The sequence below is a fragment of the Acinonyx jubatus genome, chromosome B3 (assembly GCF_027475565.1).
Source record: "Acinonyx jubatus isolate Ajub_Pintada_27869175 chromosome B3, VMU_Ajub_asm_v1.0, whole genome shotgun sequence".
Lineage (NCBI taxonomy): Eukaryota > Metazoa > Chordata > Mammalia > Carnivora > Felidae > Acinonyx > Acinonyx jubatus.
The window spans coordinates 30,810,057-30,838,033 of NC_069386.1; the positions used below are offsets into that span (position 1 = coordinate 30,810,057).

At 50.7% G+C, this 27,977-nt stretch overlaps 2 protein-coding genes across 7 annotated transcripts; one reads left to right on the top strand and one right to left on the bottom strand.

Annotated features, from left to right (window-relative positions):
* Window positions 1-628: 628 nt before the first annotated feature.
* Window positions 629-6,377, bottom strand: LOC106979449 (cytochrome P450 1A2). Of its 3 annotated transcripts, none has more exons than XM_015077321.3 (7): window positions 6,225-6,377; window positions 4,313-5,140; window positions 3,646-3,766; window positions 3,080-3,169; window positions 2,779-2,902; window positions 1,775-1,861; window positions 629-1,049 (listed from the first exon to the last, which is right to left on the bottom strand). In XM_015077321.3, the coding sequence occupies exons 1-7, from the start codon at window positions 6,360-6,362 to the stop codon at window positions 752-754; spliced, it is 1,686 nt and encodes a 561-aa protein (XP_014932807.3). In that variant the 5' UTR covers window positions 6,363-6,377; the 3' UTR covers window positions 629-751. The 3 variants fall into 3 exon arrangements, with proteins under 3 accessions (XP_014932807.3, XP_053079694.1, XP_053079695.1); XM_053223719.1 differs by having other exon boundaries at window positions 3,646-3,781; XM_053223720.1 differs by having other exon boundaries at window positions 3,646-3,781; window positions 4,313-5,143; window positions 6,225-6,347.
* A 15,280-nt stretch (window positions 6,378-21,657) lies between these two features.
* LOC106979443 (cytochrome P450 1A1) lies at window positions 21,658-27,888 on the top strand. Of its 4 annotated transcripts, none has more exons than XM_015077314.3 (8): window positions 21,668-21,814; window positions 24,187-24,297; window positions 24,407-25,271; window positions 25,799-25,925; window positions 26,016-26,105; window positions 26,190-26,313; window positions 26,459-26,545; window positions 26,697-27,888. In XM_015077314.3, the coding sequence occupies exons 3-8, from the start codon at window positions 24,432-24,434 to the stop codon at window positions 26,980-26,982; spliced, it is 1,554 nt and encodes a 517-aa protein (XP_014932800.2). In that variant the 5' UTR covers window positions 21,668-21,814; window positions 24,187-24,297; window positions 24,407-24,431; the 3' UTR covers window positions 26,983-27,888. The 4 variants fall into 4 exon arrangements, with proteins under 4 accessions (XP_014932799.2, XP_014932801.2, XP_014932800.2 ...); XM_015077317.3 differs by having other exon boundaries at window positions 24,410-25,271; XM_015077313.3 differs by lacking the exon at window positions 24,187-24,297 and having other exon boundaries at window positions 21,658-21,814.
* Window positions 27,889-27,977: the final 89 nt, after the last annotated feature.

The window sequence follows — 27,977 nt, forward strand, 5'->3', positions numbered from 1 at the left end:
GCTGATGGTTCAATGAGACAGTGGTCAAGGACTTAGTCAGTCCTGAGTATGCAATGAAACTTCCATAAAATCCCAAAAGGACTGGGATCAAAAGCTTCCATGTTGGTGAACACCCAGAGATTGGGGAGAATGATGTGCCTGGAGAGGGCATGGAAGTTCTATACCCCTTCCCCAGACCTTGCCCTGTATATCTCTTTGTCTGGCTGCTGATTCCTATCTTTCATCATATCTTTTAATAAACTGGTAAACATAAGTAAGTGTCTCCCTGAGTTCTGTGGGCCACTCTAGCAAATTAAAGAACCTAAGGAGGGGGAGGTCATTGGAACCCCAGTCTGAAGCTGGTTGGTCAGAAGCACAAGTAGCAGCCTGGGGCTTGTGACTAGCAACTAAAGTCAGGAGTGGGGGATGGGGGGCAGTCCTGTAGGATTGAGCCCTTAACCTGTGAAGTGTAATGCTATCTCTGGGTAGACAGTGTTAGAATTGAGTTGAATTCTTGGACACCCTGTTGGTGTCCAAGAATTGCTTGGTGTTGTATGTGTGGGGACCCCCCATGTTGAAACTGGATCCAGGAACCCCCTGAGATCTGTGAATATACTAAAAGCCATTGGATTGTCTACTTTTAAGAAAGTGAATTGTATGGTATGTATATTATACCTCAATAAAGCTTTCATTTAAGAAAAAGGCAAAAAACAAGGGCTGGGGACCCATGGGTGATCCTCACCCCTCCCTCTGCCTTGGCATGCTGGTGTCTTCACTTGATGGAGAAACGTGGCCGGGCCTGGACGTGCTCACAGCGGACGTGCTTCATGGTCAGTCCATAGATGGGAGTTAGGTCTACTTTCACACCCGCTGGCACGCTGAACTCCAGCTGCTGCAGCAAGATGGCTAGGAAGAGGAAGACCTCCCACTTGGCCAGGACCTCCCCTATACACCGGCGCTTGCCCAGGCCAAAGATCATCACCTTCTCACTTAAGATCTTGTTGATGGCAGTGCCATCAGCAGTGAGGAATCGCTCTGGCCGGAACTCAAATGGATCTCCCCACACCTTTCTGCAAGAGGAACAGAGGAGATGGGATTTCTGGGTGGGGGAAACCCTGGGAGGAAAGACCTGGGGGAGACTTCTGTTGATGATACAAGTGTTAAAATAGGTCGAGAGTGATGAAAAGAGAGTGGAGAAAGCGGCCAAACCGTATTTTGATGCTTATTTCTTTTACAAATCTCTCTCTAAAATGATTGGCCTTGCAAATGGTGCTTTTTAATATTAGTTTGTTATTTTAAAGAAATAATGCTTCAATTACAAGAAATTAAAAGAAGGAAAATGTTATCTCCATCCTACTCAATATATAAGGGGAATCAACAGTACATCCTGGTTTATGCTTATTGCTTTGGAGGAATTGTTGGTAGTATCCCTTTTCACACTCAGGAGCGCCCCCGTTTAGATGGTAAATTATATGGTCCCCCTACCTACAGGCTAGAGTGGGATTTTCTAAAGAGAGGTCACCAGGCCATTGCCATCAGAATCACCTGAGGTACTCCATTTTACCTACCAAAGTGGAATCTTGGGGGATGAGGCACCCTAATCTAACCAACCTGCTGGTCATTTCCTATGTGCACTATAGTTTGAGAAACATGGACCTAAAGTCTGTTACTTAGAACAGACTATGTATAGCAATCAAGGCCCCATTCCTCTATTATATAACCAGTTCCCAGGGGGACAGACAGCCTTCCTGACTGCTGAGCCTCACGTATTTTTTAGTGGGAGATGTATACTCACTGGTCATGATTGATCTGCCACTGGTTTATGAAGACAAGGTGTTTCTCTGGGATGTAGAAGCCATTCAGTGTCGTGTCCCTTGTTGTGCTGAGGAAGGAAGAGGGGGCATTCAGGCTCAGGGCAGGAAAACTGGGGCATGTCTTTGGGAACTATTCTCTCCTACTTCCGCCCCAGCCCAATAGCTTGCTCACCACAGTCTCCATACCCCACACTGGGAGGGAATGTCGGGTGCAGGGAAGTGGTGAAGTTATCCTTCCCCTTCCTCAGCGCCTGTTTTTCACCTTCAGCCGAGCAAGTGTTTACTAAACTTTTTTGTGCATCTGGCTGTGCACTTGGCCATCCTCTGGAGCCAAGAAGAAGGCAGTCTGGGCCAGCCCTGCAGGAGTTCCCAGCTTGGCTGAGGAGTCAGACCTCTTGCTCCAGGAATGACTAGACCAATATATGGGTAGAAGTAAATGTTCACTAACTCTCTTGACATTGTGAAAAATCCCGGGACATTATCAAAGACAAATGGCTGAAAGTTCTGCAAGATATCAGAGAATGAATCTGTGCCAGCCAGTTGAGTCAAGAAAGCCTGCTAGGGAAGGGGAAGTTTGTGTCAGGATGGACCTTGGGCAAGCACAGGATTCTGGTAGCCAGAGAAGAGGGTAGATGGCATTCCCGGCCCAAGGTCCAGCATCAGCAGGATTGGAGGTTGGCTTCATCGTGCTGGTGAGGTCCAGTGAGGCCAGCCTGGCAGGGCTGAGAGTACTTGCAGGGAGGGAATGTGAGCAGAGGTGAGTGAGAGCTGAGGTCAAGAATGTGACTTTCTCCTGAAAGTGGGGTAGTTTGATCAGGCTTGGACTGGCTGGGGGACAGACTAGAGGCTGAGGGTCTGTGAGGAACTTGGTGACATGGCCAGAAATGAGATGCCGAGATCTGAGCCAGGGCCAGGGCTGAGAAGATGGGAAGAAGAGACATGGTGAGGACTTCAAAGGCGGCAGGGCAGAATAAACAGATCTTACCTGTGGGGGACAGTGAAGGGGATGAAGGAGGAGTGTCGGAAGATCTCCAAGATGGAGGCCTCCAGGTAGGGCAGCTGGAGTCTGTCAGACAACCGGGGCCGCCGTGCCCTGCCAACCACTGTGTCTGTAGAACACGGAAGACCAAACAGGGCTTAGGGCCGTCCTGATTGCTCCATAGCATCTGCGTCCCCTATTATGTCCCCTATTACATCCCGTTAGGCCCATAACGGCCACGTGTAGATCGAACAAATCACCTGGGGATCCCAAGGCTTCTCTCAGCCAATGCATCTCTGCCACGTACCCAGCTCCTCCTGGATCTTTCTCTGTTTCTCAGGATTTGTCACAAGGTACATAAGGCTCCAGGAGATGGCTGTTGTCACAGTGTCAAATCCTGGGCAGCATGGTGCAAGGTAAGGAAGTAACAAAGCCAAGAACAAGAAACCGGCATTCCCCAAACACCCAGCATGAATGTACCAAGCATTGCTTTCTCTGCCTTCTTCCCCCCTACCTTCTCCACCCCCTCCATGAGTTTTCTGAGGGCAGAGACAGATCTTCTCACCGCAAATTTGGTCACTGGTTTTAGAATTCGTTTCTGGAATTACAGGGACCCAGACTTCCAGGCTAGAGAACCCTTTATTATTCAGGTAGGGAAACTGAGGCCCAGAGGCAGAGAGGGGTTTGGTTGAATTTCCACTGACAGTTGTTGGCATGGCCTGGACTCAGACCCTGAACATGGGCCAGGTGTCTGCGTGTCCTGCACCCATCTGGTATGTGGTTGGCAAGTTATCTGATGGACTCAGGGGCTGAACAAGTCTGTGGGTGGACAGCAGGCAGTGATGGATGGAGGAGCAAGGGTCTGACTCCTACCGGCCCCAAAAATGTCGTTGATAAGGCTGACGATCTTCTCGTGAGGGATGTGGCCACCATTAGCTCTGGAGCCCTTCTTACAGTGCTTCAACAGGGCGCCTGCGATGTCCTGGATGTTGTTCTGTGAGGACACAAGCTTAGGGACAACCCTGGCATTTCCAGGGCCAACCACTGAACCTTGCCCCATTCCACATGGCACCTCCCCCTGGCCTCTAGGCAGTAAGCTGGGCTTACAGTGGGAGCTGGTGGCAGCCCTGGGGACCCTTCCTCCCAATAACCCCAAGGGTCCAGTTTCCAAGGAGGAGGCTGGGGTGAGTACTGGGAAGCAAAGTGCCACCTGAGCTGGGGATTAGCCTCTGTCAGCATTCAGATTCCTGCAGAACAAAAGCCTTCTTAAGACAACAACCCCCCACATTGCAGGACTCTGCCAGGGGCCCATTCACAGCCAAATATCTCTGGGGCTTCAAGCCACCCTGAAAGAGAGGCAGGAGGGATGAGGAAACTGAGGCCAGAGAGGGAAAGGGATTGTTTCCAGGTCCCACAGCTAGTCCAGGGTGTTCCAGAGCCTTCCTAGGCCTTGGCAGCAGCATATCAGCTGTGTGTGTACCTTGAAGCTGAGTGAGAGGCACGGCACCCAGGCCCTGCAGCTCCAAAACCCTGGGCTCACCTCGTCAAAGTCCTGGTAGTGCTCCTGGATAATTTTCTGCAGGAACTGTACCAACTTCTGGTTGAAGGCCTTGAATCTCTGCAGGCCTGGGGTGGGGATATATTGAAGGATGGGGAAGAAGTCCACAGGGTTCCCGGAGGACGCATTCTCCACGAATATATTGCTGCTGTGTATGAGGCTGAGCTTTTCCTCACTGTCCTGAGGAAAGTGCTGCCCAAAGCACATGGCACCAATGACATTGGCCACTGACAGCACCACTTGGCTATGGGGATCGAAGCTCCCAACCTCTGCCATCTGTTCCTGCAACCTGCTGAGGAGGGCCTCGGCCTCCTTGCTCACGTGGTCTTCCAGGTAGCAGGAGGATGCGGAAGCCGGGTCTGAGGCAATGGAGAAGGTGTTGAGAGCGCTCTGGGCCAGGCGCCTGCGGGCGGCCCACACTGGTCCAGAGTCTGGGCTGAAGGTCATGCTGTGGCCATCAGTGACCAGACTGAAGCTGTAGAGGTTGGGCCGGCCCTTGAAGTCATCACCCTGCTGCACCAGGGCCTGCCGGATGGTGTCCAGGCCACTGAGCACCAGCACGGGTGTGGAGCCGATGCGGATTTGCAGCACGTCCCCGTAACGCTGGCTCAGCCTTGCCAGCACCAGATGTGGGTTCTTCCTCAAGGTCAGCACGTGCCCGAGCAGAGGCCAGCCCCAGGGCCCTGGTGGACTCTTCAGGCCTTTGGGAACCTGAGGCTGCCAGGCCCTGACCACCCAGAACACCAGGCAGAAGACAAAGGAGGCCAGGAGAAGCTCTGTGGCCGTTGGGGATATTGCCATCTGTATCAACTACTGGGGAAGAAGGAGGAGCCAGGTTGAGCATCAAGATGGAGCCGTTCACTCGTTCATTCACTCACTCAGTCAATAAACACTGGCACATGATTGGTACTTGGCTCCTAGCTAGATGCCAGAAAGACTTAAGTGTATCCACCGTAGGTCCCGTGTCCCAAAAGCTCACTCTTAGAGCATCACCGAATCTGAGGCCTGGAAAGGAGACTCAAAATTCCCAACCTAAGTGTCTGAACTCTTACCCCTGATGCTCCCATCTGCCCATCACCTCAATTTCCAATTCTGAGGCTGGAGTGGAGGCAATTGACGACTTCAAAACAGGGAAGCACCCTTGCCAGCCCCCAGTTCAAGGTTATGCTGGACATTATGCCAAAGGGTCCCTGCCGATGCTGACTTCCTGCCAATACCTCCTCCTACCCAGGGAAAGGGGAACAGCTCCCACCCAGCAACAAACACTGAGGGGGCCAGGGTCCCAGGGCTCATGCAAATGACTGGTGATGCTTCCTCCCCTGGGGCATTCTTTACCAGATCAAGGAGAGTCCTTCCTCTGAGGATGAGTCCCCACCCTCTCACAGTCTTGGAGACTGAGATTGGGCTGCAACCAAGCCACAGCCAGGGCTGCCCTCGTGCCAGGTGGGGACCCCTCCCCATCTCTCCATTCTAATCAGAGATGGCCCAGTCCAAGTTGCTAATTTAAAAATGGAGACAGAAAGAAAATTTAAAAATAAAAATGGAGAGGGGCTTTTGGGTGGCTCAGTTGGTTAAGCTTCCAACTCTTGATTTCAGCTCAGGTCATGATCTCAGGGTCGTGGGATTGAGCCCCGTGTTGGACTCCACACTGAGAATGGAGTCTGCTTTGGATTCTTTCTCTCTCTCTCTCTCTCTCTCTCTCTCTCTCCCTCTGTACCTCTCCCCCACTCTCTCTCTCTCTAAAGATAAATAAATAAATAAGTAGAAACTGAGGTCTGGAACTGGTCAGGGTGGACCAGAACTCAGGCCTCCTACACCTAACTCAGGGTCTATTCCTCTCCATTCATTCCCAAGATATTTCCCAGGGACTGAGAAATGAGCCCAAGAAAGGTACCTGTAGAGGCAGGTGCTTGAGATCAGCAGGGTTATGGAGTCTGGCACGGAGCTTCTGTTTCTGGGTGAAGGGCCTTTTATAAACATCACCCTCTGTCAGATTGGCCTGGCCATCCTGGTCACCTGATATCAATGTCATCAAATGAAGTCAGAAGGGTCAGCCCTTGACCTTGGGCAAGGATCCCTCAGCTGCACCGACTACCCAGGGCCCAAGGCAGGTCTTGTCATGTCCCTGGGGAGGAATGTCCAGCTCTTTTCAGGCTCCAGGGTCAAAACGCTTTTTTCTCTCAAGGGCAGGTCAAGGTCTAGGAGCAAAAGACCCCTGGGCTGTTTCAGTCTCCTCTCCCACTGCACCCATGAGGAGGCACCCTGCCTGGGCACTTGGTCCAGGCTGATCTGCTCTTCTCAGGAATGGTGATCTGTAGCACCCTTCCAACAAGCTGCAAAACCCCGTAAGAAATGGCCGTGTTCCGGCCAACTCCGAGTTTCAGCCCAAATCTTTAATCTGAAAAACATTTAGGACCCTGCATTCTGAAGGGTGACCCCTTTGCCCTCCTCCCTCCTGGTAAGAGATGATAAGAAATTTAAAATCAAATGAAGAATATCCATGCTGTGGGCAGTTCCTCATGGCAACTGGATTCAAAACAGTCAACGCCATTTAAAAAAAGGTCCTTTTCTAGAGTGAAGAACCTGAAGAGACAAAGCAACCAAATACAATATGTAGGGGCATCTGGGCGGCTCAGTTGGTTGAGTGTCCAACTTCAGTTCAGGTCATGATCTTGCGGTTCATGAGTTTGAACCCCACATTGGGCTCACTGTTGTCAGCCTGTCAGTGTAGAACCTGCTTTGGATCCTCTGTCCCCCTCTCTCTGCCCCTCCCCCACTTGTGCTTTCTCAAAAGTAAATAAATACTTTTTTAAAAAACAAAAAAAATGCAATATGTAAAATTTCACTGGACCCTGGATTTAAAGGAAAAAAACATTTTTTAAAAATTTTACAGAGTGTGTGAGTTGGGAAGAGGGGCAGAGGGAAAGACAGAGAGAGAGAATCCAAACAGGCTCCACGTTCCGTCTCCACGCCCAGTGCAAAGCCTGATGGGGGGCTCGATCCCATGACCCTGGGATCATGACCCAAGCAGAAATCAAGAGTCAGACACTCAACTGTCTGAGCTACCCAGGCCTCCAAGAAAAAAATTTTTTAAAGCTACAGAAGACATTTTTGGGACAACTGGAGGCACATGAACATAGATTGGAGATTAGAAGATATTAAGGAATTAACGTTAATTTTCTTAGGTGTGAATGTAGCATCGTGGTTGTGTGGCAGGGTATTGTAGGAAATTTTCTTAGGAGATTAATGTTATGGTGTTTGGGGGTGAAGTGTCATGATTTTTGCAACTTAAAACATTTTTTTTTTTACATTTATTTTTGATATAGAGAGACAGAGCACAAGTCGGGGAGGGGCAGAGAGAGAAGGAGACACAGAATCCAAAGCAGGCTCCAGGCTTCGAGCTGTCAGCACAGAGCCCGATGTGGCGCTCAAATTCACAAACCTTGAGACCATGACCTAAGGTCAAGTCGGACACTTAACCAACTGAACCACCCAGGCGCCCCTGATTTTTTCAACTTTTAAGTAATTCTGTTAAAAAATGTCTAAGGGGCCTCTGGGTGGCTCAGTCGGTTAAGCTTCCAACTCTTGATTCTGGCTTAGGTCATGATCTCACACGGTTTGTGGGACTGAACCCCACCTTGAGCTCTGTGTTCACATCAAGGAGTCTGCTTGGGATCGTCTCTCTGCCCCTCCCCTGTTTATGCAGTATCTCTCTCAAAATAAAGAAATAAACATTAAAAAGAAAATGGGAAAAAAATGTATGTCTCTGGGTGTATGCATATAGAGAGGAGAGACAGTAGATATGGCAAATGTTAGCTATCCAAGGTCCTAGGGGAAGGTATGTGGGTGTTCACTGACTATCAAGGAGCTTTAAGGTAGCAAGAGGGCTGTTGCTTGGTGAGGATTTCCATCGTGATTCGCTCTCCTTCCCTGGGGAAGGCAGGAGGAACTCTCCATCTCAGAGCGCTAAGTGAGGAGGGTCCAGAGGACCCAAGGTTTGAAAGTTGGATACCTGTTGGGGTCCCTGGGTGGCTCAGTGGGTTGAGTGTTTGACTCTTGATTTCGGCTCAGGTGGTGATCTCACTGTTTGTGGTTTCGAGCCCCCGCGTCCGACTCTGTGCCGATGGTTCAGAGCCTGCTTGGAATTCTCTCTCTGCTCCTCCCCACCTCAAAATAAATAAACTTTAAAAAAAAAGGAGGGGAGAATGGCGTCTCCTTCTTGGGCCAAGAGTCCAGGTGGGTTGGACAGTGGTGAGAAGGACTGTGCCATTTGCATATTTATCACATACTTTATAGAGCTTGATAGTTATGGACTCAGTTGTTCTAAGAGCTTTTCACCTATGAACAAAAAACATTCTCAGTCATCCCATGGAATCGAAATTAATACTGTTCTCGTATTACAATGGAGTAAGAGAGGCACAGACAAGTTGTGTAATTTGCTCTACGTTCCAGAGGAGTGTATTAGAGCTGAGACCCAAACCTTCAGAAGACTGTACTCTGGACCAACATGTTATACACCTGCTGGAAACGTGTCCCTGGATTTGGGGGAGCAGCTGTGATGGTGAGGGCAGCAGAGGGCAGTCTGCATGGCCAGAGTGGGGTGCAGTACCAGGATATGAGTCTCCTGAGGGCTGGGTAGACATCCTGAAGGGATTAGACATAAGCTGCATCATGGGACCTCACTGCAGAAGGGAGGGGACCTCAGCAGCCACAGGCTGCAAATGTACCCTGTGAGAGTGAGCTGGGGGCGGGCAAGAGGTCAGCCAGAGAGTCCATGCACTACTTAGGGACTCTATGATATGGAGGACAGTTGGGACTCTAAGGCACCCGATGCAAAGCTGGCAGTGGAGTATCTGCTACAGATAAGGGCGTCTTTAGCCAAGAGAGAAGATAAATAGCACCCAGCAAATAAAAAGAGATTGGCTTCTCTTCCAGCACTTTCCCTCTTTGCCCTCCCTGGTGGAGAGGCCAGTAAAGAGCAGGGCAGGGGAAGGAAGGAGTACAGAAACAGAGCAAAACTCTCTCCTTCTCATGGGGTCTGGCCAGGTCCCCAAGAGGCTGGGAACACACCCTAAATTGGACGTGAGAAGCAAATTTTGATTTAAAATTTTTTTTTAATGTTTATTCATTCCTTGAGAGAGATAGACAGCATGAGCAGGGGAGAGGCAGAGAGAGGGAGACACAGAATCCGAAGCAGGCTCCAGGCTCTGAGTCCAATGCAGGGCCCAAACCCACAAACCGTGAGATCATGACTCAGGCCGAAATCGGACGCTTAACTGACTGAGCCACCCAGGCGCCCCGTAGCAAATTTTGATTTAGATTGAACTGGGGAAAGCTGTGTGGTCAAGCTGGGCCAAGGTCAAGAAGTCTGATACAACTGCAGAGAGGGTTTGAAGATCCATGGCTGAGAGAAAGGAAAGCTGTTTTCTGTCTGTATCTCTACTGGGTTTAGCTTGCGCAATAAAAACATCAAGGTTTGGGGCACCTGGATGGCTCAGTCGGTTGAGTGTCCGACTTTGGCTCAGGTCCTGATATCAAGGATTATGAGTTCGAGTTCCTCATTGGGCTCTCTGCTGTCAGCGCAGAGCCCTCTTCGGATCCTCTAGTCTCCCTCTCTCTCTGCTCCTCCCCCATGCTTTCTCTCAAAAATAAATAAACATTAAAAAGAAAGATTAAAGTTTGAGGTTAGGCTAAGTTTTACAGAAAATTAAATATTTCTCTCTTTCTTTCTGTGGGTGTCTCTCCTCCTTCCCTCTTGTCCTTCCTTCTTCCTTCCTTCCTTCTTCCTTCCTTCCTTCCTTCCTTCCTTCCTTCCTTCCTTCCTTCCTCACCCCCTCTACCTTTATTTCCCTCTCCATCTCTCTCACTCTAATTCTTTAATTAAAAAGTCATACTTTATTCGGATCTCCTTAGTTTTTGCCTGATGTCTCCTTCTGTTCCACTATCCCATCAAGGAAGACCCCATATTACACCGAGTCATCGTTAAGCTCCCCTAGGTTGTGACGTTTCTCAGAGTATCTTTTGTGATGGCCTTGACAGTTCTCAGGAGTACTGGTCTGTTATTCCACAGGATGCCCAGTGTTGGAATCTGTTTGATGCCGGGGTTATGGGTTATTTGTAGAAGACCACAGAAGAAAAGTGCCATCTTTGTCACATCATGTCAAGGCTACATATTTTCAGCTTGGCTCAGGATGGTTGATGTTGACTTTGATCAGCCGGTTGAAGTGGAGTTTGTCAAGTTTTCCATGGTGAGTCACTCCCCCCCCCCCCATCTGTACTGTGCTCTTTGGAAAGAAGTCCCTGTGAGCAGCCCACACCTACAGAGTGGAGAGTTATGCTCCCCCCCAACCTTGAGGATGGAGTATCTACATAAAATATTTGAACTTCTATGCAACAGGCTATCTTATTTTTAATGAAAATCTTAGAACTTTTAATTAATTATAAGATCCACACTGAAAAGTGTAGATATTGTGTACAGCTTGATGAATTTTTACGGATTTAACAAAGCCATGTAACCAGCCCTCAAATCAAGAAACAGAACGTTACCAGCACCCTAGAAACCCCCTTGTGCTCCTACCCCGAGGGAAGCCATCACCCCAACTTCTAAGACTGCAGGTTAGTCTTGTCTGTGTTTGTTATTTTTTAAAAAAATTTTTTTAATGTTTATTTTTGAGACAGAGACAGAGCGCGACTGGCGGAGGGGCAGAGAGAGAAGGAGACACAGAATCTGAAATAGGCTCCAGGCTCTGAGCGGTCAGCACAGAACCTGACACGGGGCTTGAACCCACAAACTGTGAGATCATGACCTGAGCTGAAGTTGGACACTTAACCAACTGAGCCACCCAGGTGCCCCTGTGTTTGTTCTTTATAGAAATGAAATTATGCTGTGTCTACTCTTTTTTTTTTTTGTCATGGAATATTTAAAAAATGTTTTTAAATGTTTATTTTATTTTTGAGACAGAGACAGAATGTGAGTGGGAGAGGGGCAGAGAGAGAGGGAGACACAGAATCTGAAGCAGGCTCTAGGTTCTGAGCTGTCAGCATGCATGAACCTCGAGATCATGACCTGAGTCGGATGCTTAACTGATCGAGCCACCCAGGTGCCCCTGTCCTGGAATATTTTTAGTTAATAGATTTTCTTTAGAGAAAGGGAGAGGGGCAGAGGAGAGAGAGAAAGAGAGAGACAGACAGACAGAGAGAGAGAGAGAGAAAGGAGAGAGAGAGAGAGAGAGAGAGAGAGAGAGAGAGAGAGAGAATCCCAAGCAGGATCCACGTTCAGTATGGAGCCCAATGTGGGGCTCGATCCCCCAACCTTGGGATCGTGACTTGAGCCGAAATCAAGAGTCTGACTCTTAACTGACTGAGCCCCCAGTAGATTTTATTTTTTATAATAGTCTAACTTTATGGAAAAATTGAGTGGAAAGTAGAGAAAACTGCCATATACCTCCCTACCTCCACTCCCCCTTTCCCCTATGATCAACACCTCCCATTAGCATGATTTGTTACAACTGGTGAATGAATACTGATACATCAGTATTAACTAAAGTCCATTGTTTACATTAGAGTGCCCTCTGCTCTATGAATTGTATGGTTCTATGAATTTGTTTTTACTTTTTCTATTATGGTAAAATATAAAATAAAAAACCATAAAACTCATTCCAACCACTTTTAAGTGTCTAACTGAGCAGTCAGTGCGTACTCCTTTGTATCTACCTTGGTCCCTTTCCATTCATTTATGAGATTTATTCACAAGTTGGATGTGGCTGTAGTTCGTTCCCCTTGCTGTATGCTGTCCCATTATAACATGAACATGCAATTTATTTATCCATTCAACTGCTGATTGATGTTTGGGTTGTTTTCCATATCGGACTATGATGAGCCTGAATGTTGAGAGCGTTCTTACACATATTTCTGTATGTATTTCTGCTACGTATAAAGCCATAAGAGGACATGCTACATCATAGGCTAGACATAGGTTCCGTGCTAGTGGATTCTACCAAACAATTTTCCAAAGTACTTGAACCAATAGGTACGTCCACCAGCTGTGTGTGAGGGTGCATGCTTCTCATGCACACACCACCATGGACTACTGTTCACATTTTTCATTTTGTCCATTCTGGAGAGCGTATTGACTACTTCCCTTTCTAAAATCCCTTGATGTTTCTCAGATTTCAGGATAAAAACCAGACTCCTTTGCTTAGCACCGAAAGGCTTCAGGGGCAGCTGTTGCTCACCTCTATGGCTCTGTTTGCTGTCATGAGCCCCCAGCCTACCCCCAGCCCACCTCCATTGTCTTTCTCCATATGTTGATCCCTTTGCTCGAAACTCACGGCTACCCCGTGTTCTCTGGCCAGTTCCTGCTCATCATTCTATACCCTGCTGAGCTGTCACCACACTGCTCCTCTGAGTTCCCCCAGGTCTTACACTGCTCTCCTTGACAGCTCCCTTCATGCTGTCTCCCCTTTGGACTGTGAGCTTAAGGGTCGAGGTAGCCTCTGCTTTTCTCCTTACCTCTAGTTTCCGGCACCAAAACTGGCACACAACATGTATTCAGAACAAGATTTGTTGAATCCATTAGTGTTCACAAGTAAGAGTGCTAACCTGCACGAGAGCTTTGTGAACACTCTGCTTTGGGCATTTCCTGCATCAGTTTTATGGAAATTTCAAGTAATAATCCTGACAGTTAAAATTTGCCGAGCACCTACTATCGCCCAGGCTCTGTGCTGCATACTTAATGTTGGCCGTCTCTGTTTTAGCTTCACAGCAGTCCTATCCTGACGAAAGGATTCCAGGAAAGTGCAGAGTGTGGCTAAGGTTAAGGTGAGGGGAAGGGTGAAGGGCACTCCTCCATCACTCAACAAATTTGTTCAGTGCACAGTCATCAGCCTGGTTGGTGGTCAGGACTTAGCAATTGGCAGCCTCTTTTCTGCTCCTTGTGGGATGAGTCCTTCTCTGTGCCTTTCATCATCCCATTCTCACTTCTGCCATGGCTCTGGCCACAAGGAGCTGTAGTTTTTGGCTGGCCCGTCATCTCACCCAAACTCCAGCAGAGACTGTGGGCCCCTTGAAGGCAGGGGCTGAGTCCCATTCATCTCTGCACCCAGACCTGGCAGAGAAGGAGACCTTGCTAGACATAGGTGGATAATGAAATCTAGGGAAGGGGTCTCACGATCTATGAGATATGGATCTGGAGCTTCAGTTCTGGACATCTAATCACCTGCTGCATGGGTCCATCCAGGGGCCCCCGCCCACAGCACCCTTATCATGCCCACATGAATCATGTCACCTCCCTGCCCACACACCTTCCCTCTGGATCATCAGCCCAGCCAGAAACTCAGGAATCCTTCACCACCAGCTGGATTCTCAAGATCCTACTGCCTAAATACCTCTTAAGCCTTGCTCCTTTTCTCTGTTACTGTGGCACTGTCTGCAGAAGGCTGTCCACACCACTTCCTGCCCTCGCTTTTGCGGGAATCTCCTACTTGATCTCACTGCCTCTAAGCCAGTGCTGTCCAACAGAACTTTCTGTGGTGGTAGAATGTTCTGTGTCTGTGCTATCCGATAGGGTAGCCACGAGCCACATGCTGCTATCAAGCACTTGAAATATGGTTAGTGCAACTGATACTGAATTTTATTTTTTTATTAAGTGTTTATTTATTTGAGAGAGAGAGAGAGAGAAAGAGAGAGAGAGAGAGAGAGAGAGAGAACGCAAGCAGGGGAGGGGCAGAGAGAGAGGGAGAATCCCAAACAGGCTCTGCACTGTCAGTGCTGTTACTGTAGAGTCTGATGAGAGGCTCAGTCTCATGAACAGTGAGATCATGACCTGAACCAAAATCAAGAGTCTGACGTTCAACTGACTAAGCCACCCAGCACCCCTAACATACTGAATTTTAATTCCATTTAATTTAATTTAATTTAATTAATTTTTTAATTTCATTAAATTAAATTAATTTATTTTAAAATTCCATTTAATTTAATTTAATTTATTTTTTAAATGCCATTTAATTCTAAATGGAAGTAGCCGCATATGGCTCAGGGTTGCTGTATTGGCCAGCACCCTTCCTAGCTCCCTCCTCGACTCATCCCTCCAGTCTGAGCTCCATACCACCACCCAAGTGAACTTGTTGAATTGCAGGTCTGAGCGTGTCACATCTCTATTCAATTTTTTCTTTAGTAATCTCTCCACCCAACATGGGGCTCAGACTCACGACCCAGAGATCCAGAGCTGCATGTTCCACAGACTGAGCCGGCCAGGTGCCCCCAAAGCCTTTAGTAATTTCTTAAGACATTTGAAACAAATTTCAAACTCAGTTCAGCATGTGAGCCATTTTCTGCTCACTCCTCTCCTCACTTCCCACCGTCCCCTCCTTCTTAGGCGTCTTTCCCACCAGTTCAGAGGGACCATTTATCCTTCTTGTTGTCTGCCTCTGTGCTTTCACACATGCTCTTCCCTCTGCCTGGAACACCCTATCCTCTTCCAACCACTTCTTCCCCATCCAACAAACACCCTCCAGGAAAAGCATTGCTTCCAGGTTAGAAATGCTTACTTACATTACGATATTGTGATGCGTTAATGACGAAGGATTCTCATCTCTCCGGTAGAGCAAATCCTCCAAACCTTAGCTCCAGCCCCACCTCCTCGGGGCCAGCCTGACCCCTTACTCTGGTTCGGATCCTCCTCTTTTGGGCCAAGCTCTCCATGGCACTAATACCCCGGTGTCACATTGCTTGGTTTCATTCTTCCTTTCTAGACTGGACAACTCAGTTTTTAGTACAGTGTCTGTCATTAGCGGATGTTCGGCCATATTTATTCAGCATAGATCATGCTGCCGGCTCCTGTTCTGGGAGAAAACGTACAGCAGTGAAGAAGACAGGCCCCCTGCCTTCACAGAGGAGACTGACAACAAGCAGGCAAACAGAGGAATGAGATCATCGCAGACTCACTGAAACTCCTCTTTGTCCTCCAGACCCACCCCCACCCCCTTGTTCTGTGCACGGAGAGGTTAACCACTGCAGACTATATCAGTGCCCCCCTCCCACCACCATCCTCTGGCTCCTTGTTGGGTTCAGTCAATGGGAGGCGCTGGCCTGAGATGGGAGGGTGGCAAGAGAGTGAGGCTGGGGTGTTTTTTCTCACACAGCCTAGCAAAGTCGCTACAGTAGGCCACAGCTTGACAGCCACCTCTACTGGACCTTGTTTCATACACGAGACAACACAAATGGTCCACAAAACCTTTTCCTTTCTTTCTGAAGGTTTTATTGAAGATGCGTTGTTATCGTTCACCAGTCTTCCTTCACCAGATGGAGTCCTAGAATTTACCAGATTTCTCCAGATCTCATTAGCCAGAATCATAGCACAGATCTGTGTTTAGTCCAGTCACCAGCAAGGCAACTGGAGCCACAAGGAGTGGTTCAAAGCAGCCAGGACACAGTACCCGCGGCTGGGGGGCTAGGGTCAGCCTCCTCCAGACGCACATAGCTCTGGAAAGGAAGAGGAAGGGTACTTGCACAAAACTGGGGCTGGGGGCGGTGTGAGAAAGGAGGAAAACTCAAGGTGGGAAGAGTGGCTACTGGGCGCCTACAAGAGGCGGGGCAGTTGGGAAAGGGTTGCTAAATTGGTTGAGGGGCCTCTCACTGGCTAGCGGTGCAGCCGGGCTGTGCCCCATAGGTCTGAATGAGACCTCCTCCTTGGCAGAGACAGTGAGAGGTCATCCAGGAACATCTGGCTGACAAAGCAGAGGCCTTGCTTTGATAAGAGGACAAGAACATTAGCTCTCAGCAAACCTCTGTGTTTATTCAAAGGGCATCTCTAACGGGAGATCAGAGCATTTCCCTGAGTGTGCTGAACATGCCCTTTAGCTAGTCAAACATTTCCCTGCAAGGCTGTTTTCACAATGCACTGGCTTGGCAAACATCCCCCAGCAGTAAAGGCAACTGCCAAGCTGAGTAGAATTAGTCAAGCTCTGCTATGTAATATGGATCTAAATTAATCATATCAGATGCCATTGAAGGAAGAAGAGAAAAAGGCGAAAAGAAGGGCTGCCTTAATCTCCACTGCCCTCCAGAGTTAGCCCGGAACCCCTGGGCACCTTCCCCCACCCCCAGCCTTCTCTGTGCAGTGTCACAGGGTCCGTACCTTCCCAGCCTTTCCCCATCTATCAAAACATGGAGATCTCTTGTCCCGATCCTGTAGAGGTCTATCTCTGTGGAGGGCCCCCACAGAGCCTGCTTTCTGCTGATTATTGGGGGGGGGGGGGCCTGGTTGTGGCCCTGTTGAGAGGAGCCAGGAGGCTTTGAAACTGAAAGAAAGTGAGGACTTCTGGTGATCACGGCCCTGTGGCCAGCAGTGTGGCCTTGCCCAGATGCTGGCCCTGGACAGAAGTGAAGGGAGCATACAGTAGGATGCCTGACCTGGGCCATCTCTCCTCATCTCTCAGCTTTGCTTTCCCCTGAATGGACGTCATTCTAAAGTAGGCCTTCTTTAAACATGGCCACTGGTAGCCCCAGACTTATTTTCTAACTAGCTTGGCCACCCCTGGCAGAAAGAGAACTTCTCTTTTCCAGCAATTTCTTAAAAACATCTGTAACGCTCTCACTGGCCTCAGTCATGTGCCAGACTGATGGCCAAACCTACTGGCTAAGAATAGAAGTGAGGTAGTCCTCAAGGGACAATCAAAGTGGTACTTCCAGAAGAAGAGAGAATGGACGCTGGGCACACAAAACCCCTCAGATATCCGCTAACACTGGGGTAATCACATGACTTATGGTCCAAGCCACGAGTCTCTGAGAGGAGAGTGAGAGAGGGCACTTTTAATAGTCATACCAGTTCAATAGGTTTTGTGGGAAAGTGTTGTCACCCAAACTAGAGTAGCCAAGGGCCAGGGAGCCAGGGGGCACTGCCCCATCTGAGACCTGGATCCTGCAAACCAAGTCTGTCTGGCTGTCGGGGCACAGGTAGGAGAGGTGAAGGTGCTTAGGGTTCAGAGCTCAGTGTGGTCGAGGGCGAAGACACACTGGGAGGCAAGTCCCGGTGCTCCACATCCACTCACACCCTACTCTTGTTCCACAGCCTCACCCCAACCTCCCGCTACTGTGCCTCGTTGGTACTATGTCCCCTCCGCAGGCCAGGAATACCCCTCCTCTACTCTTCTTATTCTACCCTCCAGCAGAGTCCCCTTACCGGCCCCCCACCCCAGGGTCTCAACTTTTTCTCAGCTCCTGGAGCACTTCCAGATTCCACACAGGCTATGTTTGGGGCATCAACCTCGTCTCCACCGTGGGGTAGGGGTTTCTTGTGAGTCTTGCTGTCCCATCCCCCTACTACACTGCCTTCAGCAGTGCTGACCAAACACTCTTGGCTGGACCAAGACCCTCAGCCCAGAGCCCTTTCCCTCTCCTCACTGCCCCCCCTGCCCCCATGTTCCTGGTATCAGACCAATCGATTGCTAGGGAATCCTAGCCAAAGATCTTCTCACGCAAAGGCATGTAAACTTTGACCCAGGATGGGCTGTTCAGCTCCATGCCAAGGCTCTCTAACCACCTGCCTTGCCTCCCTCTTTCTCTGCCTGGTGATTTGGAGGCCCCTTTGTCTTGTGGGCTATTCACTGAGACAGGGCTTGCTGATGAGAAGTGCAATGCCTCCTGTCACCCCAGTGCTCCAGACTCTTGTCCAGGAGTATGGGGAAATGGGGGCCCCTGATCCAGGGGCTGAGTCTGTCCACCTTTGGACCCCTGAGGCTTTGCTGGTAATCTGGGATAATAAATCATGGTGGGTAGAGCCCTGGCCAGGAAGGAAGAGGCCAGAGTTCTGGACTCTGATTTGCCACATGTCCTTGGGCCTTCGTTCTGGTGTCAGTCTCTCCAGCTCAAAGTGCCTGAGAAGTGGGAAAGAAATTGGCTTAATTAGCTAATGAATTTCTCTGGGGTCAAGAGCCCCTTAGAGAATGTGAGCAAAGCATCTTCTACCAAGAGGAGTTTGCTGGCTCCCTGGTCAGGAGCCCCAGCAGACAGTCTCCATCCCTGATGAGCAGGCTGCCATGATTTTCTAGAGCTAGGGCATTGGTGGGGATTCTGGGAAGCCAAAGGGAGAGACTGGGTTGCAGAGCAGGATAGGGATCTGGGGGTGCCTTGCTCTTTGCTCCCTTGTCAAAGTTTCCACATGGGTTCTTTCCACTCTCTGTTGCTCCAGCTCCAACTGAGATTAAAGGACAGACCTTTACTGGGTGCCATGAAGCTCCTCAGGCTGAGCCAGCGGTACAAAGGTGGAATGAATGGAAGGATGCTAGGCAGAATGGAAGCCCATACCTCCCTTGTCTCCTGCCTGTCCTTTTGCTTAAATTCCACTATTATAGCATTAGGGCTCAATATCACCCAGGTAGGGGCGTCTGGGTGGCTCAGTCAGTTAAGTGTCTGACTTCGGCTCAGGTCATGATCTCATGGTTTGTGGGTTCCAGCCCTGCATCAGGCTCTGTGCTGACAGATCAGAGCCTGGAGCCTGCTTCGGATTCTGTGTCTCCCCCTCTCTCTGCCCCTCCCCTCCTCATGCTTTGTCTCTCTCTGTCTCTCAAAAATAAATAAACGTTGGAAAAAAATTTAAAAAAATATCACCCAGTGGATCTAACTCCTTTACCAATTATTAATATCTTGCAAGGCCTTGACTTAGCAATCTGTTTCTCCCAGGTTGGTGTTTGTCTTGTGTTAGGGCATGGAGGCAGGAATGACGAGTTGGGTTGGGGTCCTAGCAGGGGTCAAGTGTTCTGAGAATCACCACGGGGGAGGGGGAGTGTTGGAAGCACAGATCAGGAGACCCCAAACTAGCTGTGGGGAGGATTTGGGGTGGGGTAGGGGCTTCCCAAAGAAAGTGATGTTTTAGCTGAGATTTCAAATAGGGGAGATTAGAAGTAGAGGTGGTCAGGCCAGGTAGGTTCTGCTAAAGATTCTGGGGTTTGTTCAGATGGGGGCTACTGAAGGGGCATGGTTGTGACAGAATGAGATTTTCCATTTTTGGAAAGACCATTCTGGATCTAACAAGCTAGAGAAGGAATCGGAGGGAGCCACAGGCAGGTGGGAACCAGGTTTGGAGGCCATTTTAACAATAGAGAGCAATGCTGGGGTCCTGGCCAAAGACACACAGCAGGGCTGGACAGATGTCGAGGTGGAGAAGTGTGTCCTCCACATAGTCTATTCTCAGTACAGTAGCCAGAGCGATCTTCCTTGTCTCAGACCCCACAATGTGTCCATCTCACACGGAGGAGATGTTTCTAGTGCCCCTGGTACTGCTCCCTCCCAAAGACCACCGTTAGGGTCCTTTGAACTTGCTGTTTCCCCAGCCCCGTGCACTCTGCTTCCAGATACCGGTGCGTCTTGAGCCTTGATTCCACACACCTGTCTCTGCTCAGTGTCATTCTCTCAGTGAGGCCTTCTCTGATCACCCTATTTTTCTTAAAGTGGGTTCCACGCCAAACATGGGGCTTGAACTCTCAACCCCCGAGATCAAATGTCGCATGCTCCACCAACTGAGCCAGCCAGGCGCCCCTGACCACCCTATTTTGAATGGCAATTTCCCCCAACGTGATTCCTACCCCTTCTCTTACTTTTCACCCTCTGACATTCTTTGTGCCTTACCGACCCCACCCCACTCCCGGGGCCACCAACATAAGTTCCATGTGAGAAGGAGCGGTGTCAGTTCTGTTCACTTTTATATCAGTCGCCAGCATCCAAAACAGCGCCCGCCACATAGTAGGGGTCTGGTAAATATTTGTCCAATGCGTGCGTGAGTAGAGCGCAAGGTGAGGGAACCTCAGAGGGGAGGAGGCTCTGGTTTTGGTTGGGCCAGGGGATGGCGGTGCCATTGGCTGGGTTCGGGAGCACGACGGGGAGGGCGGGTGACGTGATTAGTTTGGGACAGGTTGAGCTAGACACGCAAATACAACTTTTTCTCCCTGCACATTCTATGGAGGGAGGCTTGGCAAGGGCGAGGACAGCGTTCGAGGCAGCCAGCCAGGCGTTGGGTCTGCGTGTCTGCCCCCAGGCGTGGGCCACAAATACGGACACACGCAGGCGCCTGCTTGGAGGCGAAAGCCCAGCTCCGCACGCAAACCTGGGCCCTTTGCACCGCACCCGCCCCCCAATCCGGTCGTGCACCCGAGGCTTCGCGGCTACTCCCGCTCCACCCTCACCTCCAAGCTCGCTAGGGACTGGCTCTTTAAGAGCCCCGCCCTCGACTCCCCGCCCCCTTCGCGTGACTTTGCCGGTACCCGAGCTTGGGAATTGGGCTGTTGGGTGGTTGCGCAGGTCTCCGAGCCCTTCTCACGCAACTCCCGGGCATCGTGCCCCCGGCCAGGTGGGGCAGGGATGGGCCGCGTGACCTCTGCCCCCTGGAGGGATGTACCAGACACGTGCACGCTAGCCTGGGGAGGCATCTGCGCCTGGCGCCCGGCTCCTCGGTCCCTGGGCCCCCTCCCCTGCCCGGCCCGAGGGTCCTCCTTTCCTCCGCCATCGGGAGCTAGCCGCGCAGCCCCAGTCGCCTCCCGATTTCTCCGCCCCGCCAACATGCTAGCAACCCCGGGAGTCAAGAGGGAACCTCGAGGGCGGGTGGGTCCCGGCTGGAAGTACCTCTGGTTTACAGTATTCCAAAGTGGCCCTAGAGCTAGTGAGAGCCAGTGAGCCCTCAGCGAGACTGACACCGGTTTCCATGCATTCCTGCCGGTCTGTCCGGGAGCTGAGACTTCAACTAGTCGCCCGGGCTCTGGGGGCTCTTGGCGAACGGAGCCAGCCCATCGGCGCCTCTGGCCTTCCGGCCCCGGTAACCTCGAGGCTGGGGTCGCCGCGCTTCTCACGCGAGCCCGAGCCCGGACTCAGTAACCCGGGGGAAAGAGGTCATCACACGGCAGCCTGGCCCCGCCTGCCGGGCGCCTGTCAACTAGTAGCGAGGGGAGGCACTTGCAAGCACTTGCAAGTTCCAGTGCATGCAAAAATTAGGGTGAGGGGTCCCCGCGCCCGGGGATGGAGGTCTCCCAATACCGTGTCTTCGGGGTGTCCTGGGACTTCTCCTTCAAATTCCCACCTCAGCGGGGCTCTGTGCTGTCCATGGGGTACCTTGGAACTGGGGTCCCAGGTGTCCCCAGCCCTCACCCCTTTACGTGCTGGCACTAGGATGAGGAGTGCCCATAGTGGGTTCTTACCAGTCCCTCTGAGTTCCCCCAATCCTGTCTTCTCCCCCACTTATTATCCCCCTTTCCTTCCCTTTCCCTCCCTCCTTTCCCTCCATCCTAGAGAGACCACTCCCCCCCCCCTCAGCCCGCCCTTTCCTCTGTCCGAGCTCCAGAGGGCGTGGCCAAGCGTGCAAGCTGTTTTATAAAGGTCGAAGTGACTTCACCCTCATCCTGAAGGTGACAGGTCTAGGAGTCTTCCCTGATCTTCTTTGGGGTCCTGGCTTAAGAGACCACGCATCTCAGCTGAGTTCAGTACTCCTCACAGCCACAGGTGAGTGCTGGGAGCTTATGGCTTTCCCTTTCCCAACAAAAAGAAAATTTTGATGCCTCCAGGTTTTCCTAGGTGGCCACCGGTCTAGCAGCTCAAAAAAGGAGGCTAAGAGGATCCTTGGTGACCAGGCTCTCCAGCTCCGTAGTGGGAAAACTGAGGCCAGGGGGAAGGGCAGGCATTGCCCAAGGTCCCACAGCTGGTGCCAGAATTCTAGATATTAGATGGCCCCCCTCCAAGGACTCCAGGATTTAGTCTCCAGCTCCATTCCCACTGACTCCCTGAATGCCTTGGGGCTTCCCCATTAGGGTCACCTGGGAGGCTGGGATACGGACACAACTGTGAAAAGCTGGGATCATGTGCAACCCTTTTGTCAGGCAGTGTGATGAGAGGGCTTCTTCATGGGTGGTCAGAGTGGATGGAGGGGAAGGTTGGGTTCTTACCAGCTGTACCTTGCCTTGTCTGTAGGCTACGCCTGGCTGTCTCTACCCTCCCAAGGCATGGCTTGTTAGAGCCAAGATGTGCTGGCCAGTACAAAAGATGCAGATCTGAATAGGAGTCCCGGGCACTGCCCCGGGCCTTCCCTATCTCATTCATTGACTGCCTTCTCTGGCTTGTACTGGGCAGGGGCAATCAGTGTGAAAGACTGCCAGCTGTAGAGAGCTGGACTATCAGTCCCTGAAAACTCACCAATCACATCTCTCTTGGCCTCTTACCATCTCACTAAGGCTAGAGGTCCTTGGGGCACCTGGTGAGCAGAAGGGAACACTGTGGCACACCAAGGCTCGTCCCTCGTTCACTCAGAGTCAGGGCTTGAGTGTGCTTTGAGATCCAGCTTCTCCAGGGGGCTGCCCTAGAGAGATGGCTATATGGGTAAGGTAGGAGCCAGACAATCTTCCCATCCTGGGTAGTTCTCCTGTGGGGAAACCTCACTAGTCAGACCGTGAGGTTCCGCAGGTCAGATGTGGGTTTTCTTTCTCTGGGATCTAGCTGGGCACCCTGAACCGGAGATCATATCCTACCCCCTCTCTCAGGTGATATAACTGGAGCCCAGAAAGACAAAATGACAAGTCCAAGGCCATGCCATGGAACCTGGAATACTCAGTCTCCTCATCTCCAGTTCAGGGCACCTGGCAGTTACCCCAGTCAGAGGCCAATATCTTGAGGAGAATCCTCCATGAATTTGCACACCCTTTCTAGAACAAGCCTAGAGAGAAAGTATTATCTCCACCTCTGTTAAATCTAGATTGATTCCTAATTTCCCTTATTCCAGTCTAGCATTTTCTTGCAGCCCTTATCTGGTGGGGGCTTTCCATTTTATTCTCTGCTCTCTGGTGACTGGTAAGTGGGGGAGGCTGAGACTACTCATTTATTGAGAACTGAGCCCAACAAAAACCCTGGCCTGGACCTCTGTGACCAGCAACCTCAATGTAGCTTGTCTCCAACTGCTTTTAAACTATGAGTCAGTTGAACTCAGAGAGCTGAGGCTTAGTAGTGTGGCTTAGGCAGTGGTCTTCTAGTCCCTTCTCCCCTCCCAAGGTCTGGTCTGGCAGGATTCCCTAGACCCTGGGAGTGAGCAGTAAAAAAACTGAGGGTTCTGAAAAACAAAACAAAACAAAACAAAATGAAACAAAACAAAACAAAAACACCTTTTCATTGATTAATCTGGCCACTCTTCAAAGGGAGGTTTCTGTCACAGGAGCTGAAAACTTCCCAGGGAACTTTCCATAAGAAGTCTGAGTCCTGGCTCTGTCGGTGAGTGCTGGGTGACTTTAATCAAGTCAATGACCCCTCTGGAGGTCAATTTCCCCAAATGTGAAATGAGGCAAAAGAAGCCCACGATCTCTAGCTCTCCTGATGGCAGTGTTTCCCCAAGTGTGGTGGGTAGTATTCAAGGGGATTGGGGGTGACGTATATTGATTATGCGCTTAATTAGGGGGAAAAATCAAACCTGTTCTTTCATGCAGATGTCTGTGTGTGGAATCATGCTCAGTGGGTAGATTTAAAGTTGATTTTAGCGGGGTGTCTGGGTGGCTCAGTCGGTTAAGCATCTGACTCTTGATGTCAACTAAGGTCTTGACTGTAGGGTCTTGATCTCACAGTCGTGAGTTTGAGCCCAGCGTTGGGCTCCACGCTGGGCATGGAGCCAACTAATAAAAATTGTTTTTCTTCAGTTGGTCTTAGAAAAGCACAAAATAAATAACAGTACAGGTGCCATATGGGAATCACAGACTGATGTTTGGAAAACCCATTCAGACTGGTGCAGCGGGATTCTGAAATTGGGAACTTGGGAGTGTGGATCCAACACTTCCTGACGGTGTGACCTTGTACAAGTTACTTACCTTCTCTGAGCCTCACTGTGGTCTACCTTATAGGTGGTGGCCAGGACTGAATGAATGGCAGTGAAATTCTTGGCACATAGTGGCAGCTCAACAAACAGCTTCTCTCCTCTCCTCCTTTCCTTCATGTCCAGTTGGCTGTTCTGGGTAGGAAGATTTCCCCTCTCTTTGACTAGCATGCTGACACTTTCGGACGCTGGTTCCTCACATCCCCCCTTCTGATATCTTCATCTTTTCTTCTCGCCCCACCTCTCAGCAGCCATCTTGAGATCTCTACACTGATGATGTTGTCTGTGTTTGGACTCTCCGTCCCCATCTCGGCCACAGAGCTTCTCCTGGCCTCCTTTGTCTTCTGCCTGGTGTTCTGGGTCGTCAGGGCCTGGCAGCCTCGGGTTCCCAAAGGCCTGAAGAATCCACCAGGGCCCTGGGGCTGGCCTCTGCTCGGGCACGTGCTGACCTTGGGGAAGAACCCACATCTGGTGCTGGCAAGGCTGAGCCAGCGTTACGGGGACGTGCTGCAAATCCGCATCGGCTCCACACCCGTGCTGGTGCTCAGCGGCCTGGACACCATCCGGCAGGCCCTGGTGCGTCAGGGTGATGATTTCAAGGGGCGGCCCGATCTCTACAGCTTCACTCTGATCTCTGAGGGCCAAAGCATGACCTTCAGCCCAGACTCTGGACCGGTGTGGGCTGCCCGCAGGCGCCTGGCCCAGAATGCCCTGAAGAGTTTCTCCATTGCTTCAGACCCGGCTTCCTCATCCTCCTGCTACCTGGAAGACCATGTGAGCAAGGAGGCTGAGTACCTCATTGGCAAGTTCCAGGAGCTGATGGCAAAGGTTGGGCACTTTGACCCCTACAGATATGTAGTGGTGTCAGTGGCCAATGTCATCTGCGCCATGTGTTTTGGCCGGCGCTATGACCATGATGACCAAGAGCTGCTTAGCTTAGTCAACCTGAGTAATGAGTTCGGGGATGGCGCTGCCTCTGGGAACCCTGTGGACTTCTTCCCCATCCTTCGATACCTACCTAACCCTGCCCTGGATTTCTTCAAGGACGTGAATGAGAAGTTCTCCATCTTCATGCATAAGATGGTCAAGGAACACTACAAAACTTTTGAGAAGGTACAGGCTGGGGAGAGGTGGGTGGATGGTGGGGAGCAGGTAGGGTTGGGGCCAGAAGGTCAGAGATAAATGGAGCAGTGGGGGGGGGGTGTCTGGTAGGCTCTCAGGGACCTTCCTCCCTGGGGTTTTGAGGCCAGTGGTACAGTGGACTCCATCCTTGGTGGGGAATTGGAACTTTTCCTTGGCTAGCCTTTCTTTCCTTCTGTCAGACAGCAGTATTTACTGAACAGCCAGTCTGTGCAGAACCCTAGGCCAGTTGTTCTGGGGACCAGGGAGAGTTAAAAAGTTGATCTCCTGGCCTCATGGGAGAGAGAAGGTTAAAGAGCATGTCCAGAGGACACCTCTGTCTCAAGTGTCTCTTGAGTGGGGGCCGCCAGTACTCTGGGCAGGAGGGAGCCTTGAAGAGGTGTGGGAAGCTGGGACGGCAGCCTAGGAGTACAGAAGTCACCTCTTGAAGGAACCAGGCCCAGATGGAGAGGTAGCTCTGGGTTTGGGATCTTGTTCATCTGTGGGCTTTCCCCACCCAGGGTCACATTCGGGATATCACAGACAGCCTGATTGAGCACTGTCAGGACAAGAGGCTGGACGAGAATGCCAATATCCAGCTGTCCGACGAGAAGATTGTTAATGTTGTCTCAGACCTCTTCGGAGCTGGTATGAGCTACCCCATTGTCATTTCCTGTGCCCAACTGCCCTGACCTGCCAAGCACTTTATTTTTTTCCCCTTTGTTTTTCCCTGGTCAGGATTTGACACAGTCACAACTGCCATCTCCTGGTGCCTCATGTACCTAGTGACGAGCCCCAATGTACAGGAAAAGATCCAGAAGGAGCTGGGTAGGTGGTGGCTTCCTTTAACAAGACAGAGGGTCTTGCCTCTTCCAGGCAGCCCCTTCATCCATGGTCCTTTATGTTCTACAGATACAGTGATTGGGAGGGAGCGGCAGCCCCGGCTCTCTGACAGACTCCAGCTGCCCTACATGGAAGCATTCATCCTGGAGATCTTCCGACATACCTCCTTCGTCCCTTTCACTATCCCCCATAGGTGAGGCCCCATGCATCCACTCCTCTCTGATCCTGGCCCTTCCTCCAGACCATGTACCTGATCAGGGCTGGTGGAAAGGACATGTATGGGGGGCAGGGAGATCTCTTTGTAGCCCTGAGCTTGACTGAGCTTCCTTCCTCCCCAGTACCACAAAAGACACAAGTCTGAGTGGCTTTTACATCCCCAAGGAGCGTTGTGTCTTTGTGAACCAGTGGCAGATCAACCATGACCAGTAAGTTGAGAGGAGGCAGGGGAAACCCTACCCTGTCCCAAGCTGTCCCTGGGCCACTTGCCCATCTCCTACTCTTTGGGGCTGGGGTTCAACCCACTTGATGCTTCGGAGCCCCCAGGCTACCACTTCAGCTGCCTGTCTCTGATTACAGGAAGCTATGGGGTGACCCATCTGAGTTCCGACCAGAACGATTTCTCACTCCTGATGGCACCATCAACAAGGCACTGAGTGAGAAGGTGATTCTCTTTGGTTTGGGAAAGAGGAAGTGCATCGGTGAGACCATTGCCCGCTTGGAGGTCTTTCTCTTCCTGGCCATCCTGCTGCAGCAGGTGGAATTCAGTGTGCCACAGGGCACGAAGGTGGATATGACCCCTATTTATGGGCTGACCATGAAGCATGCCCGCTGTGAACACTTCCAAGTGCGGATGCGCACTTAGGGGTCTGAGAGCCCTGCAGCTTAGACTCTATCTACCTGGCCTGTCTGGGCAGCCAGGCCAGGGGGCTGACCTGGGGTCTGGGGGGGGGGGCGGTCTAAACCTTGGCCTGAAACTCACAGATATTGGTCTGGCTGAGTTTTGCTGTCTGGGCTGCAGGCAAGCATGAAGGATCATGCCTGCCCCCCACCCTGGACTTGCTCCTTTGCATATTGACCACAGACAATGGACACAGCAGGGGCCAAAAAAGGAGCAGATGGAGCCTTCCAGAGTTGTGCTTGAGGCAGGAGGCTTGGTAGGGTTAGGAAGTCCTCAGGCCCCTGGAGACCTTGAGGGAATTCTCTAGAATCCTCTAAACCCAGTGGCTGGCTGGCTTTCTGTGGGGACTGACTGGTTTGAGAAACATTTAGAGCAGGCAACATCAGGGCCTGTCTAATCTCTTTGACAATTGGGAGCTGCCAAGAGTGAAGGGAAGAGGCAGCTTAGGCACAGAGGTGGTCTCCCAGATTGAATAAGGCTGAGCAGTCTAACCACATGGGTCTGGGATACTGCGATGCCTTCTTCTGTTCTCCCTGCAGGCAGGAACAGGGCTGCATCCTGGCCTCGCAAGGACCCTGTTCCTGTCCAGGAGGGGCTGGGGGCTTGTGCCTAAGAGGAGCAGAAAACAGAGGGAGTGCCCAGATTCAGGCACCTGAATCAGGTCTCTATGCCCAATATTAAAATGCCTTTAAAAAATGTTTATATGCAAGAAGTTTTATATTTTAGCCTGCATTGTACTGGCATGCCTTCATTTATCACACGTAAGAGCTTAAGAACAATTTATTGAGTGCAATAGAGAACATTGTAACCCAAGTATCCAGAAATGTGTAAGAAATTTCTACTTAAGCTAAATAAAGATATTATGCAGAAGTCCTATGGTGGAAATGTTTTGAATCTGGAATGAAGCCATCACTCCTCTATATGCCCACTTTGAGCCCAGGCTCATGTTGGATTTTAGT

Excerpts from the sequence above, each read along its gene's own strand:
- LOC106979449 (XM_053223719.1), bottom strand. The coding sequence starts at position 6,362 with ATGACATTGATATCAGGTGACCAGGATGGCCAGGCCAATCTGACAGAG. Across the intron at positions 3,170-3,645 it reads CAACGACATTTTTGGGGCCG|GATTTGACACTGTGACAACA; the intron begins GTAGGAGTCAGA and ends CATGCTGCCCAG. Across the intron at positions 1,862-2,778 it reads CCCTTCACTGTCCCCCACAG|CACAACAAGGGACACGACAC; the intron begins GTAAGATCTGTT and ends TTCCTTCCTCAG.
- LOC106979443 (XM_015077313.3), top strand. The coding sequence starts at position 24,432 with ATGATGTTGTCTGTGTTTGGACTCTCCGTCCCCATCTCGGCCACAGAG. Across the intron at positions 25,272-25,798 it reads ACTACAAAACTTTTGAGAAG|GGTCACATTCGGGATATCAC; the intron begins GTACAGGCTGGG and ends TTCCCCACCCAG. Across the intron at positions 26,314-26,458 it reads CCTTTCACTATCCCCCATAG|TACCACAAAAGACACAAGTC; the intron begins GTGAGGCCCCAT and ends CTTCCTCCCCAG.